The 16104-nt window shown below is 43.2% G+C and overlaps 1 protein-coding gene across 1 annotated transcript in view; it reads right to left on the bottom strand.

Annotated features, from left to right (window-relative positions):
- TENM4 (teneurin transmembrane protein 4) overlaps positions 1 to 16104 on the bottom strand; it is a 416745-nt gene that overhangs the window by 111021 nt on the left and 289620 nt on the right. Inside the window, exons 13-14 of the mRNA XM_030828936.1 lie at positions 14455 to 14640; positions 6014 to 6040 (exon numbers count right to left, since the gene is read on the bottom strand). Of these exons, the coding sequence (XP_030684796.1) occupies positions 6014 to 6040; positions 14455 to 14640 (213 nt within the window). The remainder of the gene's footprint in view (positions 1 to 6013; positions 6041 to 14454; positions 14641 to 16104) is intronic.

Genomic DNA, 16104 nt, shown 5'->3' with positions numbered 1-16104 from the left:
TCTTAAATGGGACAACAAATGTGAAAGTGGCTGTCCAGTACAAGACCTGGGCCAAGATAGCCACTCACTAAATGGCTGATCAATCAGAATCTAAAACTTGAGTGTTTCCAGGACTTTTGATAGTTGACTGTTATTCCAAAGTAAAAGAAGATAACATGTTTATTTCCACTTGAGATGTTCAACACAACAACCAAATCAATTTGGCCACTGTGTTTTCCATTCAAAGGAAGAAACATGTAACAATTGTGTACTCCAGCCTAGGAGGGATTCCTCCAGAAGTTAGAAGTGTATGTAGACTATGGGTTTCTGTATAGCAGGAGCCTGCTGGGAAAGATGAGAGGCTACCGGCATGGCCATCCCAAAAAGTGATTGAGAAAGAAGTTTTAAAAGCAAGCCCCAGGAGCAGAGCTGTGACACACAGGCGGCTATCCAGGCAATCTGACTCGGTTGCCAACATCAGCCACCTTCAGTCATCTAAGCAATCACAGCTTTCTTTTTTCCTCAATTAGTCTGATGTCAATTTTTGTCTGTCCAGCTGGGACTTGTTTTCAATTAAGGCTCGTTTGTATTTGGAATTAGTCATGGAGGAAGTAGGGTCTGATCTTTAAGAATGGTAGCTGACTGCTTACTTTTGCTGTAAGATAAAGCCTCTTGTAAGATGCAAAGAGTATCTCTTGTGTAAGAGCACAAGCTTGAGCGGCATATCAAAGTTTGGCTGTACCACTCAGTGGCTGTATGACTCAGGCATGTTATTGAATTTCTTTGAGCCTCAGTCTTTTTACTTATAAAATAGGGTTTTTTGAGGGGTTAAATAAGGTATGCATGATGCACAAAGCCTGGCATACAGCTCAAAGATAATATCTGAATCTTCTACTCACCTTTACCTTCTCTCTATTTTGGGCAGAGGGCATATAATATCATATGTTGTACCCACAACCTCAGGTGGGGCTCACAGAAAGGCAAAATAGGAAACTGAGGCAGTTATCTAGATCAGAGTCAGCAAACTTGTTCTGTAAAGACCCAGAGAATAAATAGTTTAGGCTTGTGAGCCATATGGTTTCTTGCAATTACTCAACTCTGCCATCATAGCTTGAAAGCAGCCATACACACTTTTAAATGAATAAGCATGGCTGTGCTCCAACTAACTTGATTTACAAAAATAGGTGATGGGCCCGATTTGGTCTGTGGGCTGTAATTTGCCAGCCTCTGGTTTAGATGCTTCAGGACAGTGAGACAATGACAGCTGCCACATACTGAGGGTCTACTAGGACTGGCCACTGTTCTAGGCACTTTATATAGATTTCTAAAATAAGTAACTTTTTGTTAAAAATGTTCAGATCTTGATTTTCTAGGGCAGATCCAATTTTACACCATTTAATCCTAAATTTTTAATAAAAGCCATGTGTTATAATAGAGTGAGGACTTTGAAGGTAGACAAACCTCAGTTCAAATCCTAGCACCATCATTTTACTTACTACCTGTGTTATAACTGGCAAATTATTTAAGCTTCAGTTTTCTCATCTGTAAAATGGAGATAATACCTGATTCAAAGAGTATGTGAGAGTATTAAATGAGATAATATATAATCAATTATTTATCACAGTGGGTAACATACATAGGCACTCAATAAATGAGAGCTGTTATTATTATTATTAGATTTACTTGTTTTAAGTTTGTATAACTTCACCAAGAAATTCATAACAAGAAAATAACCCTTTGCCTGTCCAAGTTGTGTAATGTTTAGGTCAAAAGCTATGGTCCTTATAAATAAATCCTTGCCAAAAACAGTCAAGACAAGCACCGGGCTTGTCTCATGGCTCGGTGAACATGCAGTGCAGTGGGAGGTGGCATGATGGGTTCAGGACTGCGAGTCCCAGTGCAGGCCACCATTCATGCTTTCCTAGCATACTTCTCTCAATAGCAACTGTCCCGAGGATACTGAAATGATCAATTCTGCAACTAGTTTCATTGTCTTACTTCTTACATTAGAATGTACCAGTGCCTGCACGTAGCAGACACTCAATATATATTTGTTAAAATAAATCAATGAGAGGGACAAGAGGCCTGCATTCTGGCCTAATATGGGGGAAGTTGGGAAAGTTACTTTCTCTCTTTGGGCCTCAATTTCCCCATTTATAAAATAAGGATTTGGATGAGATGATCCATTAGGTCCTTCCAGCATAACTGACTCAATAGAGAAGTTCAAAACAACTTCAAGTTAGTTGATTCTGTTCTTAAATTCAATAAACTTTACTCAGTACCTGGTGGATGCTGGACTTTGTGTTAATTCACAGAGATGAGATATATCATCTGCCCTAAAAAATTTTATATTCTTTATTTATACCATACTTTGTTCCAGGAAGAGTTTAAAATAGGTCTTATAATCACAAACCATACTTCTTAAAGTGAATCTTGTGAAATAGTAGTTCTATGAGGTCCTCAAGAACAACCTTCTGCAGTCAAATAAGTTTGGAAAACGTTGCATCCTATATTCTTATTGTAGAAAGTCACACTGAATATCAATATATTAAAGGCTCCAAGAAGTCTTAGAATAAAGAAAGCTGCTTATTCGATTACTAGAGCATTTACTAATTTGACCTCAGAACTCTTTCCCCCACCCAGTAACCTGTGTTATATTCCATTCCATGGAACCCCCTCTGGGAAGCCCTGCTCTAGTGAACTCTTGTAGGCACATGGCATCCTGGGCACATCGTCCATGCTGCTCTGAGGCTGCCTGAAAATATCATCACCAGACCTTTAGCGGGATTAGGTCAATGAATCATTGAGGTGCCAGTTTGGAAGAAGTGGAGCAGGTGTTCTCAGGGAGGGTTAGCTCTAGATGTGGAATCACAGAGAATCACAAATGTGGAAATCCAGAGTCAATGTCTTCAAATGGACCAAGTGATACCCTGAAGATCTGCAGTATCCTATAAGTTTCAGAGGGACTTTGAGTACCTGTGGGTGGAACAAGGTTTGCTTTCATCCAGCCATTTGCTTCCGGGATAATCACACCCCCATTAGCCAGCATGAGGAAGGCTCCTCCAGGATGACTTGCTGACTTTCTTAAAGCAATATGCCCATCCTTACCCACTGAGGCTAATTCTGCAAACCTTGAAACTCATCAGTAATTCAGAGAGCCCACGTGACATTAATAATCCCTTCTGGAAAGACTCACACCAGGCATTTGCTAGAGTCAAAATAATGTAATTTTAAAGTTTAGAGAAGGGCTAACAAAGCTTTTCAAAGAAATAATGCCCTTTAAATGACAAGGTACCACTTTATCTTCAATCTCCTGCTTAGGCCTATGAAGAAGTCCCCCTTGCAGCTAGCACGAGGTATAATAAGAAGACTTTCGAATCATTGAAGGTATTTCTTTTTTAGCTAAGTGGCATGGATTCTATGCAATACACTTATCATATATCAAATGGCCCATTTCTTTGTGTTTCTCTTACTGGTCCTCTTGTACTTTATTCTCTCTCCATATTCACTTCCCTAGACAAAGCCATCATCATCTCTTACCTAGATGACAGCAATAGTATGCTAATCGGTCTTCTTTTTCTCAGTGGTCCCCCCTCAATTCTCCTTTCACAATACGGCCAGGCTGATCTTCCAAATCACAAATGTGATCTAGTTATCATCTTGCTTTTAAAAACCTTCAGATGCTTTCTTATACCCTTATGTTAAATTCCACAATCTATAAGGCCCCAACAATCTAAGTTGGTGGGGTGGCTACTTGCTAAGTGGTAGCCTTTGGACTTCCCCGTCATAACCTTCATCACACTTTGTTGGAATTATTTGTTTTGGTGTCTTCTCTGCTAGACTGCAGGCACCTTGAGAGCAGGGACCATATCTATTATGTGGTATCCATATTTCCTAGCACTTAGGAGTTCAGTATATTTGTTGTATAAACATTGTTTCTTTAGTCTCTACCAAAGCAACTGGGAAGCAATGAACAAAATCTGGCCCATCTTTGAACAGTAAAGTACGCTACTCTGACAAGACCTGAGCTTCCATGAGACAGATCTCTGAATTCTTTTTTTAGAATTGGTATCCATTATACCAAAATATCAGCCAGATGAGGGCTTGGGTCAGACCTCGATTTTGCCAAGAAACATTTGCCTTTTAAAACAAGTTATGATTGATTGACCTAATCCAACTAAAGTTCTGGTGATGATATTTTCTGAACTGAAGATCAGAGCAGGTGATTTGAGAAAGAATATAGGCCACTTGCCAGTAAGGGTGCCAGTTTGGAAGATGTGGTGTGGAGGAAAATATATTGGAAATTATGAACATTCTTGGTGACTTATGGTGACAGAAGATAGAACGTTGAAACATGGATAAAGCCAGGAAATGCAGAGTCCTGTTCTGCTACTTGTTAGAAGTGTGAGCCAGGATGACTCACTCAACTTCCTCAACTTCAGTTTCCTTTTTCAATCAAATGGGTATCATTATATCTATTCCCTTAAAAAAATCACACGACTCACCTAAGACTCATGGATGCGAAAAAACTTCACATAGTAGGAAAATTTTCCATCAAATAGGTGGTAACATGATAAAATTTAGCCCACCCTGAAGAGTCCTCTGCTAATGATAATGTGTGAAATGCCTGTTTTAAAGAGGCTAGGAAGTACTACTCTTTCTTGCTGGAATGATTTTATTGTCAGTTGAGGACCAGCACATGAAATATGAAGACCCTCGCTTCTCCTCCATCTGTTGGATCCTATGCAACACCTTTGCTGTATTTGGCAAAGCTGTCCTAGCTGAAAAGCATTTAGTCAGTTATGTTTCCCCAAAACCCTTTCCATAAGTTTTAAAACAGCTGTTGCTATCTCTTATTAAAAGCCAATTTAGCCTTTTCCTTTACAGTTTCAAAAATTAATCTAGCTAATGAAGTCCTTCTTCAAATTAAGGGTGAGAATAAGAATAAGAATATGATGATAAAGCAGTATAATTCATACTTACTGAGCATAATTCCTGCCTACATACTAAGCACTTTGTATTCATTACTTCACTTAATCCTCATACTAGCCTTATGAGGTGGGTCCTGTTAGCAAGAGAAGAGAAGTTAAATCACTTGCCCAAGGTCACTTAGTTCCCTGAGTGTTGAAGCTGGGATTCAAACCCAAGCAGTCTGACTCTAGAATATGTGTCCCTATCTGCAGAGCACGTATTTTGTACCAGGTGCTGTGTTAGGGCCTGAGAACAAAAAGATGAATATGACATGGTATTTCTCCTCAAGGAGCTTACAGTCTTTTCAGAGTACGCATATCTGATTATTCTGAGACTTATTCTTAGAGCAATGTGGCCTATTTGGAAAATCAGGTACCACCTAACTAATGTAAATGTTTAAAATGGAAGGAATTACTTTGCCTCTAGGGAACACTCTTCAAAGACAAAACTTACCAAAGTCAGGCCTTCTCTGAAAAGGAAAACAAACAAATAAACAAACAGACCATCTGCTCCCTGAGGTCAGGGGTCTGTTTGTCCCCTTGTCTCCAGACCCTGGAGCAGGTGCCTAGTACACAGTGGGTGCTCCATAGATGCTTGTTGGACGAATGAACACAGTAGTACTAGAAAGTAGTCCTTAAAATTTCTTAACTTGCTCTTGGGTCTCTTCCTTTCTCAGGCCACCCACCCTGGTTGCCAGCATCTTAATTCTGGTGGACCAGGGGCCATAACAGATGGGCAGGGTGACATGAGATGGGGTGGAAAGAGTGAAAGGTGTATGTACGTGGGGCAGGGGGGAGGGAAAAACAAAAGTACAATGGTATTGTCACAAACAGATCTCAGCACCTTGTGGGGAGAATGACACTCCAGGCATATCAAACACCTTGTGACCAAAAACCCATCCCCTTTGGGCAATGGATACTGTGACAAAACTGGGGATGCAGTAGCATCCAGACATCATGCTTATGTGGTGTATATACATTTTTATATACACATTTCTTCTTTTATGCTCATACACAAACACACACACAAAGACAACAGGAAAATAGAGGAAGGAAGACCATACCTTTAACTACCCTATCCAGATAGTGAGCTAGGGAGATAAAAGACAGGACATTTAAGGTAGGATCCAGTAAGTGCAATATCGCCTGCCACATAACCATGCCAGATGCTACAGAGACAAAGGGATTGTGCTCCACATTTGGGACAGGCCTATACCATGGTGGGGAAAATAAAACCAAAGACAGGATGACACGGGAGAGGAGAAGGGAGAGCAAGCATTCTCCAGGGATGGCCAAAAGGAACTTCAACTCATTCTGTGATCCAGGCATTTGGAAATGTGATCATAGAAACAAGAAGACATATGAATAAGGAAAACAGACAAAGAAGGATGGGAAGCTGCAAAAGTGGCCACACTCCTGCTCTGCCAGCTTTGTCTGGCTTTACGGAAAACTAGAGCCTGTCCCTCTGACTACTCGGAGCAGCATCCAACCTCCCTACAGGTGAAGCAGCCATACCAAGAACAAGTGGTACCCCATCTGGGCAGAGGCCTTTCCGAGAAGTTGGAATTTAGAAATATGCAAAATTTGAATCATCTCTGATATGCACTAGTGAAGGGGGTTGAGTCTTTGGTCAAATATACTGCTGGATTATCTGTTTGCCATTCTTGAATTTTCCATGTACACATGTGCCCACATATGCTTGAATGCAAAATGCTTAGTGTTCTAAGTAAGACACATCCCTCCTTTGTGCATCTTACACAGACTATGAGGTGCAGTTCAATGGATGTCACTGTGAAAAACAAGACAAAGCAAAGAAAATCTGACCACTTCTCAATGCTTATTAACCCTAAAGAAAGATGTGTGCTTTGTTTTCCAGTGGAGGGGTTGTATCCAAGCCTTGAGTTTTTTGGCCTTCTAAAGTTTTGCTTATTTGAGGATGAGTATCAAAGTTTCCTCTGAAATAAACCCCACTGTGTCTATATATGGGTGTCTGGCTGTGTGTTTAGAGCAGGGCAGCCCTCTTAATTCCCAGCATGAATCACTAATACCATTTCACCTGCCCTCCCTAGGCTGTAGTTATAGCTCTTCGAGGAGCTTCTCTTTCCCTATCTCTCCACACCTCCTACTAGTGTGTTCTGCAAAGGCCGGGTAGCTGGGCAGTCTCCTGAAGGATCTGATGCCTTCAGCCAGGCTGCATTCCAGCCCCAGCTGAATTTCACACATGAATCAAAAGTCCATCAGACAGGACTGGACTGCAACGGTGTGGCCTTATCAGGAATCCCTAGGGTTCTTTAAACATTCTTACTCTCTTCATAAAAAAAACCATAAATTATATTTTTTTGATACTCTGGATAGAACAGATATTGTTGTTCATCACTATGTATTAGCCTCAAAGACTAGTGGATGAGAGGCTGTGTTCTTAGTTCAGGTATCCATGTGGTCTCTGGTTCAAGATGAAATATGCTTCTGGAGCCTGCACAGCCAAGTGGAAAATTGGGAAGAGGAAATTTTAACTGAGGCTACATGCTTTTCTTCATTCTTATAGATGTTGTGGAGTCCATGAGATGCAGGATATAAGATAGGAACATGAAAGAGAGTACTTATTAAGTAGGGGTGAGTAAACAAAGCTATGGAATGCCAAAACAATGAAAAATGGGGACAGCCCACATGAAAAATGGCCTAGGAAATATCTCTGGCTAAAGGGAAATCTTTCTTGATTCTTGGCTCATCTGTCACTTTAGTCTTAGTCAAGCTAATTTATCAAATTTTGCAAAGTGGTCTAAAATTTCTTATATCTCATCTCCCAGGATATGCTATCAAAGAGCATGAATACATAGAATCACCTGGCTCTCATGGTTTTGTTAGCTTTCATACCTGCAGAATTTTTTGGAGGGTCTTAATTACAAGTTCTTGTAATAACTCTGAATCCAGTTATAGAAGAGGTGTAGTGAGCCTAGATTTTTTTCCCAGGGATGGCTAGGCTGGATGAGATGCCATCACTGGGATCCAAGTGGTCATAGCTTCCACTGTGAGGGAGTTCTCTGATGAAAAAAACTTTCCTGATTGTCTCCGAACTGAATGGTAGTATCGTGGTTCTGGTGGTGAGTGAAGCTTATATCCACTCTATAGGATAATCTCCCCAGGGCCAGGGGCTGACTTAAGAGAGCTCTCTCTCTTCTAATGCCATTTCATTTTCAAGAACCATGTAACCATGAAGAGCACTATTAAGTGAAAATATGTTTTTGATACTTCTAAAAATTCTTACTAATTTCTCCAGATCACAGGTAGGAAAGAAAATCAGTGGAGATGATGGAGGCAGGCTCAGGTTACCATCAGCACTGTGAGTTTTCAGGAGACAGAAGTAGACATTAAAAACTTCAAATCCTGACTCCACAAATCAAAAGGGATTCCTTTGCTACAAAGAGGTCCCAAGCCACACTGTGAATCCAAAAGCTGGTAACAGCCAGTTAATACCAAGTCCATGAGTTTTCCGGGAATGGAATGGAGCTTCCTTGTCTCTGGCTATTGAAAATGGGAGTGACAAATGAGTCTTTGAACTTTACTGCCATTTATTTATAAAAGGCTTATGCCGAAGTCCATCCTGTGGTTGCTTTTATTGTTTGAAAAGCTTGGCACATATGCTCTTGAGTACAATTGTTTAAAAATTCATGATTTTAAAGTACCAACTTTTAGAAAAGATGATGCAAACTTTGTATTATGAAAGGTGGATTCAGGACTTCATCAATTCCTGCATCTTTCTCTTCAGAACTTCAAGATGAAGATGATGGCAGTAGTCATCTTTTCTCTTGGGCCATGCTTGTTTCTTTGGCATTGTACAAATGTTTCTCATACTCCTACTATGTTCCTATCTCTATGTGAAAAGCCAGAGATAATAAAGGTACTATAGCTATTTATGCTACAGACTGAGCTTTTGGCATGAGGTTGGTCTGCGCGGTCTTGGGCCTGTTTGGCCTTTCTCTGATCACCAACATAAAAACTTCTTTCCTTGACTTGCCTCTACCAACAGAGGTTTCCAAAAGTTTCTCTTGGGATAATCTTAAGAATCTTCAGGGGCCCCCTATCGAAAGTTGCAGAGAACATGGCAAGAAGCTTTCCATTCTTACTCTCTAGGAGCCTCAGGGCAACTTGAACGGCTGCATCATTGGTACGTGTTAGGCCACAAGAAACAAGGATCACTACAGCAGGTGACGGGTTGGCGGTTCTAGTCATCCAAGCTTCTTTCAGATGGATGACAAACCATCAAAGAGATGTTCTTGCTAAGCTCTTGGATACATCAGTGCTCTTCTCTCTTTGGATAAGTGGTCAGTGACACCCACACTGAGAGAAATTCAAAGCCAGATTCCCACCCCACCATATGTGGGCTGAAGTCTCCCAGGATCATCAGCAAATCAAACTTGTGCTCTAATAACTTGAAATAGATCCCTGTACATTTTCTCTTTCTCCTTGTCAGCATCTGTCCTGTCAAACCACAGGTCCTGTTGTGAGTGAATGCTTTCAGGAGGGATAACCATAGCGTTATCATAGGGGCCTATACCTCATGAGTGATTTGGTTAAGGATTTTCTGATTATGAAAAAGAAATCTGATAGCTATCATTCCAAAGTGGACAAAGGGCCAGGTGTGGTGGCTCGTGCCTGTAGTCCCGGCACTTTGGGAGGCTGAAGCTGGTGGATCACTTGAGGTCAGGAGTTAGAGACCAGCCTGGCCAACATGATGAAACCCAGTCTCTACTAAAAATACAAAAATTAGGCCGGGTGCGGTGGCTCATGCCTGTAATCCCAGCACTTTGGGAGGCCGAGGCAGGTGGATCACCTGAGGTCAGGAGTTAGAGACCAGCCTGGCCAACATGGCAAAACCCTGTCTCTACTAAAAATACAAAAATTAGGCCAGGTGTGGTGGCTCATGCCTGTAATCCCAGCACTTTGGGAGGCCGAGGCAGGTGGATCACCTGAGGTCAGGAGTTTGAGACCAGCCTGACCAACATGGAGAAACTCTGTCTCTACTGAAACTACAAAATTAGCCGGGTGTGGTGGCGGGCACCTGTGATCCTGGTTACTTGGGAGGCTGAGGCAGGAGAATCACTTGAACCCGGGAGGCAGAGGTTGCAGTCAGCCGAGATCGTGCCACTGCACTCCAGGATGGGCAACAAGAGTGAAACTCTGTCTCAAAAAAACAAAAAACCAAAACCAAAAAAAAAACAACAAAAATTAGCTGGTGTGGTGGTGCACACCTATAGTCCCACCTACTCGGGAGGCTGAGGCAGAAGAATTGCTTGAACCTGGGAGGCGGAAGTTTCAGTGATCCGAGATGGTGCCACTGTACTCTAGCATGGGCAACAGAGTGAGACTCTGTCTTTTTAAAAAAAAAACCTGGACAAAGCACGGAAGATTTTGTGGCTTTTCTTTATAATTTCTCTTCATTGGGAAGTCTGGTTTTGCTCACTCAAGTAATTGTATCTTCAGGGTATCATTTTGATCTTTACCCCCAGAGGAAGCTTTTGTTTAAAAATCAGGTGCAGTGGCTCATGCCTGTAATCCCAGGCATGGAGCCTAGGATTGGACAGCTCTCCTGAAGTCTGGTAAATAATTCTGTATATCTGGTATCTTGAACAATCACAGCTTTGGAGTCAAGCTGGCATTTTATTAATGCAATCAGAAGCTGGCATTTTCTACAGGTGTTTTCTTTACTTTAGAGACAAGGGGCACTGAGGTGAATAGAAAAACCATCATAGAATTGATCCAAAATGTTAGTAGTGTTTTCACAGAAATAGGAAAAAAATTAAACACCTTGTTAAATTTAACTATGATTTTCAGCTTTCTCAAAGGAAATCAGAGGTCAAGCCCCAGACTTCATGGATCCATAAAACTCCCTGAAAAGAACCAAAAATATGCACTTGGTGACTCTTGTCAACCATATACTTGAGAAACAGATTCAAGTCAATCCATCTTACCCTAACTTCTGGACTAGGAAAACTGGGTTTCATATATGCAAGTGGGAGTATTAGTGTCATGTAAGTAACAGTAAAAATGAATAATTCCTTTTTCTTTATGAGATATTTTTAGGAGCAGGCGACTCACTTTTGGGCTGATGGGTGTGCAGTTCCGTGGGCAGTGGAGGAGGGGGATGAAATTCTGTCACCCTTGGGGACCTATTCCAGCCACTCTATTCTGTGATTCGTGGATAGAGAAACTAAAGCCTCAGGCAACTGCGTGGTCTGGCCCTGGTGCTTTTACCAAAGACCCTTCTTCAAGATGCAAAGAGACAGGTGATTCCTAACATAAGGAATTAGGATTGAATGTGAAATATTTTTGCTGTTTGATAAAAATACTGTCATTGAAGAGGATGTCACTGTCAAATTCCCTTTCATTCTGAAAACCAACCTCTCTTGAGAAGAATCATGTAGCTTCCATGAAAGATAAGGTGAGCCAAAGGCTCCAAAAGAAGATATTTAATTCCTACTATAATAATCTGCTCTGGGAAATGTCACTGGGGTAAAAAGGTTCTTAACACTGGGGACTTGGCCATAAGGGGCCCAGATTTGTCTTGTTCTTTAAATTCTGTATTCCTGCAGTAAGGTCATCAAGCCATTCCTTCCTGTTTATGCAGGGCGGCAGTATGTAAATAAACAGGCCCTCTTTTTTTGCTTCCACTGCCTAGAGGTCTCTGAATCAGTGTCATGGATACCAGCTCTTTCTCTGGTATGGGAAATAACTATTGCAGCTAGGAGCTAGCTACACGATAATGACCTATTGTATAATAATGAAATCTGATAACAAGAGAAAATTTAATACTTTGAATTTCTAACTTCTCACATCAGCAGTTTTTTTCTTTTCCTAAATGACTCTCACAGGGAGTAAAGTTCTCTGGAAACAAGGAAATGCTTCTTGTTACCATCAAAGACTAAAAATGGATTTCCCCTTCTCATTTCTATTTGAACAAGAAAAGGATGGCACCATTGTTTCTCTACTTTGCCTCCCCTCCCCCTTCCCTTATATCCTACAGGGTTACTGAAGTGTTCCTTCAGCACGAGGGTGCTGAGTTTCTCGTGGGGACGCAGCTGGCCACAGGCAGAGACCCACAGAGAGAAGGTTACCATGCAGGAAAATTAGACAAGGACGAAGAAAATGCTCACACAATGAGAGGTATTAATAGAATTCCCAGCCAAAGTCCTTTCAGCTGAGCCACTATGACTAGTCCATTGCTTCTTCAATGTCCTATGACATTTCTTTGGTATTTGGGACGGTCAACCTTATTCTTATATTGTGCACATTTACCTTGATGTATTTCTTATCTGGAGGGGAAAAGGTATCTGCAACCCCAAGGCGGAATCTGTTCTAGAAGAGTGACAACAGAGCATACGGGGGAGGTAGAAGTGGAGGGTTTGACTTCTTGGCATCAAAATAAAAGGGACATTCTTAAGGCCAGGCTGATGAATATCCAGAAAACACCGCCTGTAAAACAGCCTGCCCACAAGCCCCGACATGAGTCATGTGTGACCAGACGAAGGGAGAGTTTCCCTAAGATGAGATGGGTTTATCTCATAACATTTTTGTCCAACATTTGCAAACGTTTTGGAGTTTGGTAAGATGAGCTGAGGACTCTGTAAGCAAGAGACAGCAAACAGAATGGGCCCTCTCTGGGCTCTGTTTTTTGTTTGTTTGTTTGTTTTGTTTTTTAGATAGGTGTGGGCTTTCTTTGGGCCTGGGAGGTTGAAAGGTTGGTTCATCCTCAGTCATGCAGAAAAGGGAAGGCGAGGGGAAAGCAGAGTTTAAAGAAGAGGGCCCCTCAGATGACCAGGGCCACTTCTCACTAAGGAGTTTCCAGGACAATTGTAGGGGAGGATGACACCGATATAAAGAAGCCATCACAGTAACATGATGCAGCACAACCTGCAGTGGCTGCCGCAGTGGCTGCCATTGTGATGGAGTGGCTCTGTTGAGGGTGGGGGCTGGGCAGATTAGGTGAGGGACTTTGAGTGCAACTGCCATGACAGGGCACGGTCTCCAGGAGTGACAGGAGCAGGTGCCTCAGTAGAAAACCTGGACTTTGTCGTGCAAGGGCTGCAGAGTAAGCAGCTGGTAAGGAAAAATCAAGTGTCAAATTCCTGCTCTACCTCTTTGAAGTTCCATGACCTTAAGCCTCAGGTCCTTGAAAATGAGGAAATAATACATACTGCTTCACAAGGTGATTGTAAGGAGGATAAAATAATGCAGCTAAAGTTCTTAGTGCAGCTCTCGGCACGTTGTGAATACTTAAAAATCAGAAGCCCTTATTATTAATATTAATATATGTAAGGTGTTCCATGGCCAAAACCCAGGGATGTTGCAGGGGCAGGGACCAAGGATATAAACTAATGTTAGGCTTCAAAACAAAAACAATGAAGACTGAAAAAACCCTCAAGGGGTAAGAGGTAGCTCTGTTTGCTCAAAATTCCTTTGTCTCTCCAAAGCTGCGGGGCTTGTCTTCCAGTTTCTCTAAGACCCAAGAGGTCACTTTCTAAGCCAGAAAGGTACCTGGAATCCTGCCTTCTAAAGCCATGCACTCACCATCTGATCACAGACCCTTCATTTAAAAAAAAAAACAAAAAACAAAAACGGAAGGGGAAGAAGCTAAAACACACATGTATACATAAGCCGGTTGATTCAATAAAGAGCTTTTAGTGAGTGCTCATTCCAGGATAATAAACCAAGCAAAACGTCTGGCTGAGTTTAAAATCAACAAAACCAGCAGGAAAGGCAGAAAGAAGGGAACGAAGTGATCAGCTTGTTTTCAGAGCTGCTTCAGCAGGAGCTGGTGCTGAGGAGCCCCCAAGGGAGGGGAAAGGAGACAAATGCAGACAGGATGGAGGCTGAGGACGGGGGAAGATCCCAGGCCTAATGGACTCCAGATGTGGCCTTAGGGCCTGTGGGGAGCTCTCCCCAGGATTCCAGACCTCTTGGGGAATTCTGACCTAGGAGCCCAGTGGGCATGGAGGGCTCAGAGCTAAGGCCCAGCCATCCCAGCAAGATAATGCATTGGATAATAATGGCTGCATGTACTGGGCACTCCACTGTATGCCAGCCTTTGCTAAGGTATTCACATGTATTATTATCCCCATCTTACGAGTGAGGGAACTGAGGCTCAGAAAGTTGACAGGGCTTGCCCATAGCTGCTAAGAAGTGCTCATCTGCCTCATTCCTGAACACAGAGCTCCCTGACACAGAGCCATACTGCATGTAGCCTGGGAGGAGCTAAAGAGCAAGGTGTGCTAACCAGCTAACCAGGATATGGGAAATGGAAATTGGGAGTAATAAGGTTGAAAATACCAAATTGTGAGTTTAAATCCAACCAGTGGCTAGGAAATGCCAGTCGTAATGCCTCCAGATGAAAGGACTTTCTTCCCCACCCCCACATGCGATGAGGGCCCAGGCTGGCCCTGAAATGCCCTGACAGACAAAGGTGTCCTGCAGACCGGAGAAGGTACCCGGGGACCTCGGCCCGCCATACCGATGGTGCAGTGTTCGCCATTCCAGCCAGGGCTGCACTCGCACTTGCCGTCGCGGCAGGTCCCATGCTCGGCACAGCGCGGGTGGCAGGCCCGCTGGTCGCAGGCTGCCCCCATCCAGCCATCCTCGCAGCGGCAGGTGCCCCCTACGCACACGCCATGGCCGCCACAGTCGGCAGCACAGATCTCTGTGGGGAGGAGCAGAAGAAGGGAGGACACCAGGGCCAGGAGGGGAGGCAGTGGCCAGAGGGGCAGGGGAGAGAGGAGAGAGAAAAACAACAAGTATTGAGCAAGTTATTGTTGGAAACCAAAGTCACACTTGGCTACATACCTGGGCTTCTGTGACAGATCGGGATTCCAGAGGCTCGGGAGACGAATCTCCGTGGACAATGGCCCTCGGATGAGAACAATTCTCTGGGCAGAAGCCTGCCCTGTGCCTGTTTCCCCACCAAAAGAGGAGGGATTGTAGGGCTCTGCTCAATTTGCTTCTCCTTCTTGCCAGCCCGTCCCTGCCTTTGTGCTTGCCCCTTCCAAAGGGGACCGGCATTCTGAACAGACATCAGGAAAAGTCAAATGTAATTAAAAACCAGTTATGTGTGAAAACAAAGTAAGGATGGGTCCCCATCGCCAAATGAAGTGCTTGTGGTCTGGCTGGGCATGTGATGAGTTCTGGGGCCTGCATTTCATGACTGCCTGGACTCTGATTGAGGTTGGGGTGCGGGAGGGAGGCTGAACCCCAACCCCATGAGTATACTCTAGGTTGTTGTCCAAAACCTGCAGTTTGTTCTGTGCTTTTGCTGGGTTTATTCTTTCAGCTTCCTGCTTCCTCACCCCAACTCCAAGAACCATCTAAATGGGGTTTCAGATTCGAAGCAAATGGTTTGGAGGGGGGCCCTTCATAGCCAGAGTGGAGCTGCCCGCCCTTCACAAAGGCCCATGTGTGAGATGGTGCAAAACACACAGGGCCCGATTCACAAGCCCCTCAGGCTCCAGGCCAGCAACAGCTTCATGCTTACTGCAGGCAGAGGTGGTAAAGTCTTCCAAAATACAACTGCTCTTTAGGAAACAGGTTGAGCAACCATGTCCACTGAAGCTCTCTGCCAGGGCTCTGAGGGAGTGAGACTCTGACTTGATTCTCATGCCTCGTGGCCCAACATGATTCAAAGTCACATGAAAATCTCAATCCGTTTCATTTCTTTCAAACTAAATTAGCTGGCACCTCTGTCAAGGTGCATTTGCTCATCTCCCTTCCAAACTGCATGCTTGGTTTAGAAGCTGCTAATATCTTAGCTATTTTGAAAAAGAAAAGAAAACAAAATTAGGTCTCAGAGGCTCAGACCTTCCTACCAATCTACAAGACAATGAATAAAATGTTTGAGAATTTAAAAAAATAGTAAGAGTTACCATGTATGTCGTGTTCCTGTGCCAGACATCCTGCCAAGCACATTACCTCAAAAGGGAGGTACTTATTACGTGCAGTAACACATCAGATTCTTCAGCTGTAAAGTGGGAAGGGATATTCTATGACCTGGAGCCAGGGGCCTGGGTCCTATGCCAGGCTCAGGAGCTTCTGAGCTGTGTGACCTGGGGCAGGTCCCTTGACTTCACTGAGCTACAGTTCCTGTCTGGAGAGTTCCTGGTCCTGTCAGACA

Source organism: Nomascus leucogenys, chromosome 15 (assembly GCF_006542625.1).
Source record: "Nomascus leucogenys isolate Asia chromosome 15, Asia_NLE_v1, whole genome shotgun sequence".
NCBI classification, from domain to species: domain Eukaryota; kingdom Metazoa; phylum Chordata; class Mammalia; order Primates; family Hylobatidae; genus Nomascus; species Nomascus leucogenys.
The sequence above is the reverse complement of the archived record's forward strand: the minus strand, read 5'-3'. Positions and strand labels throughout refer to the sequence as shown.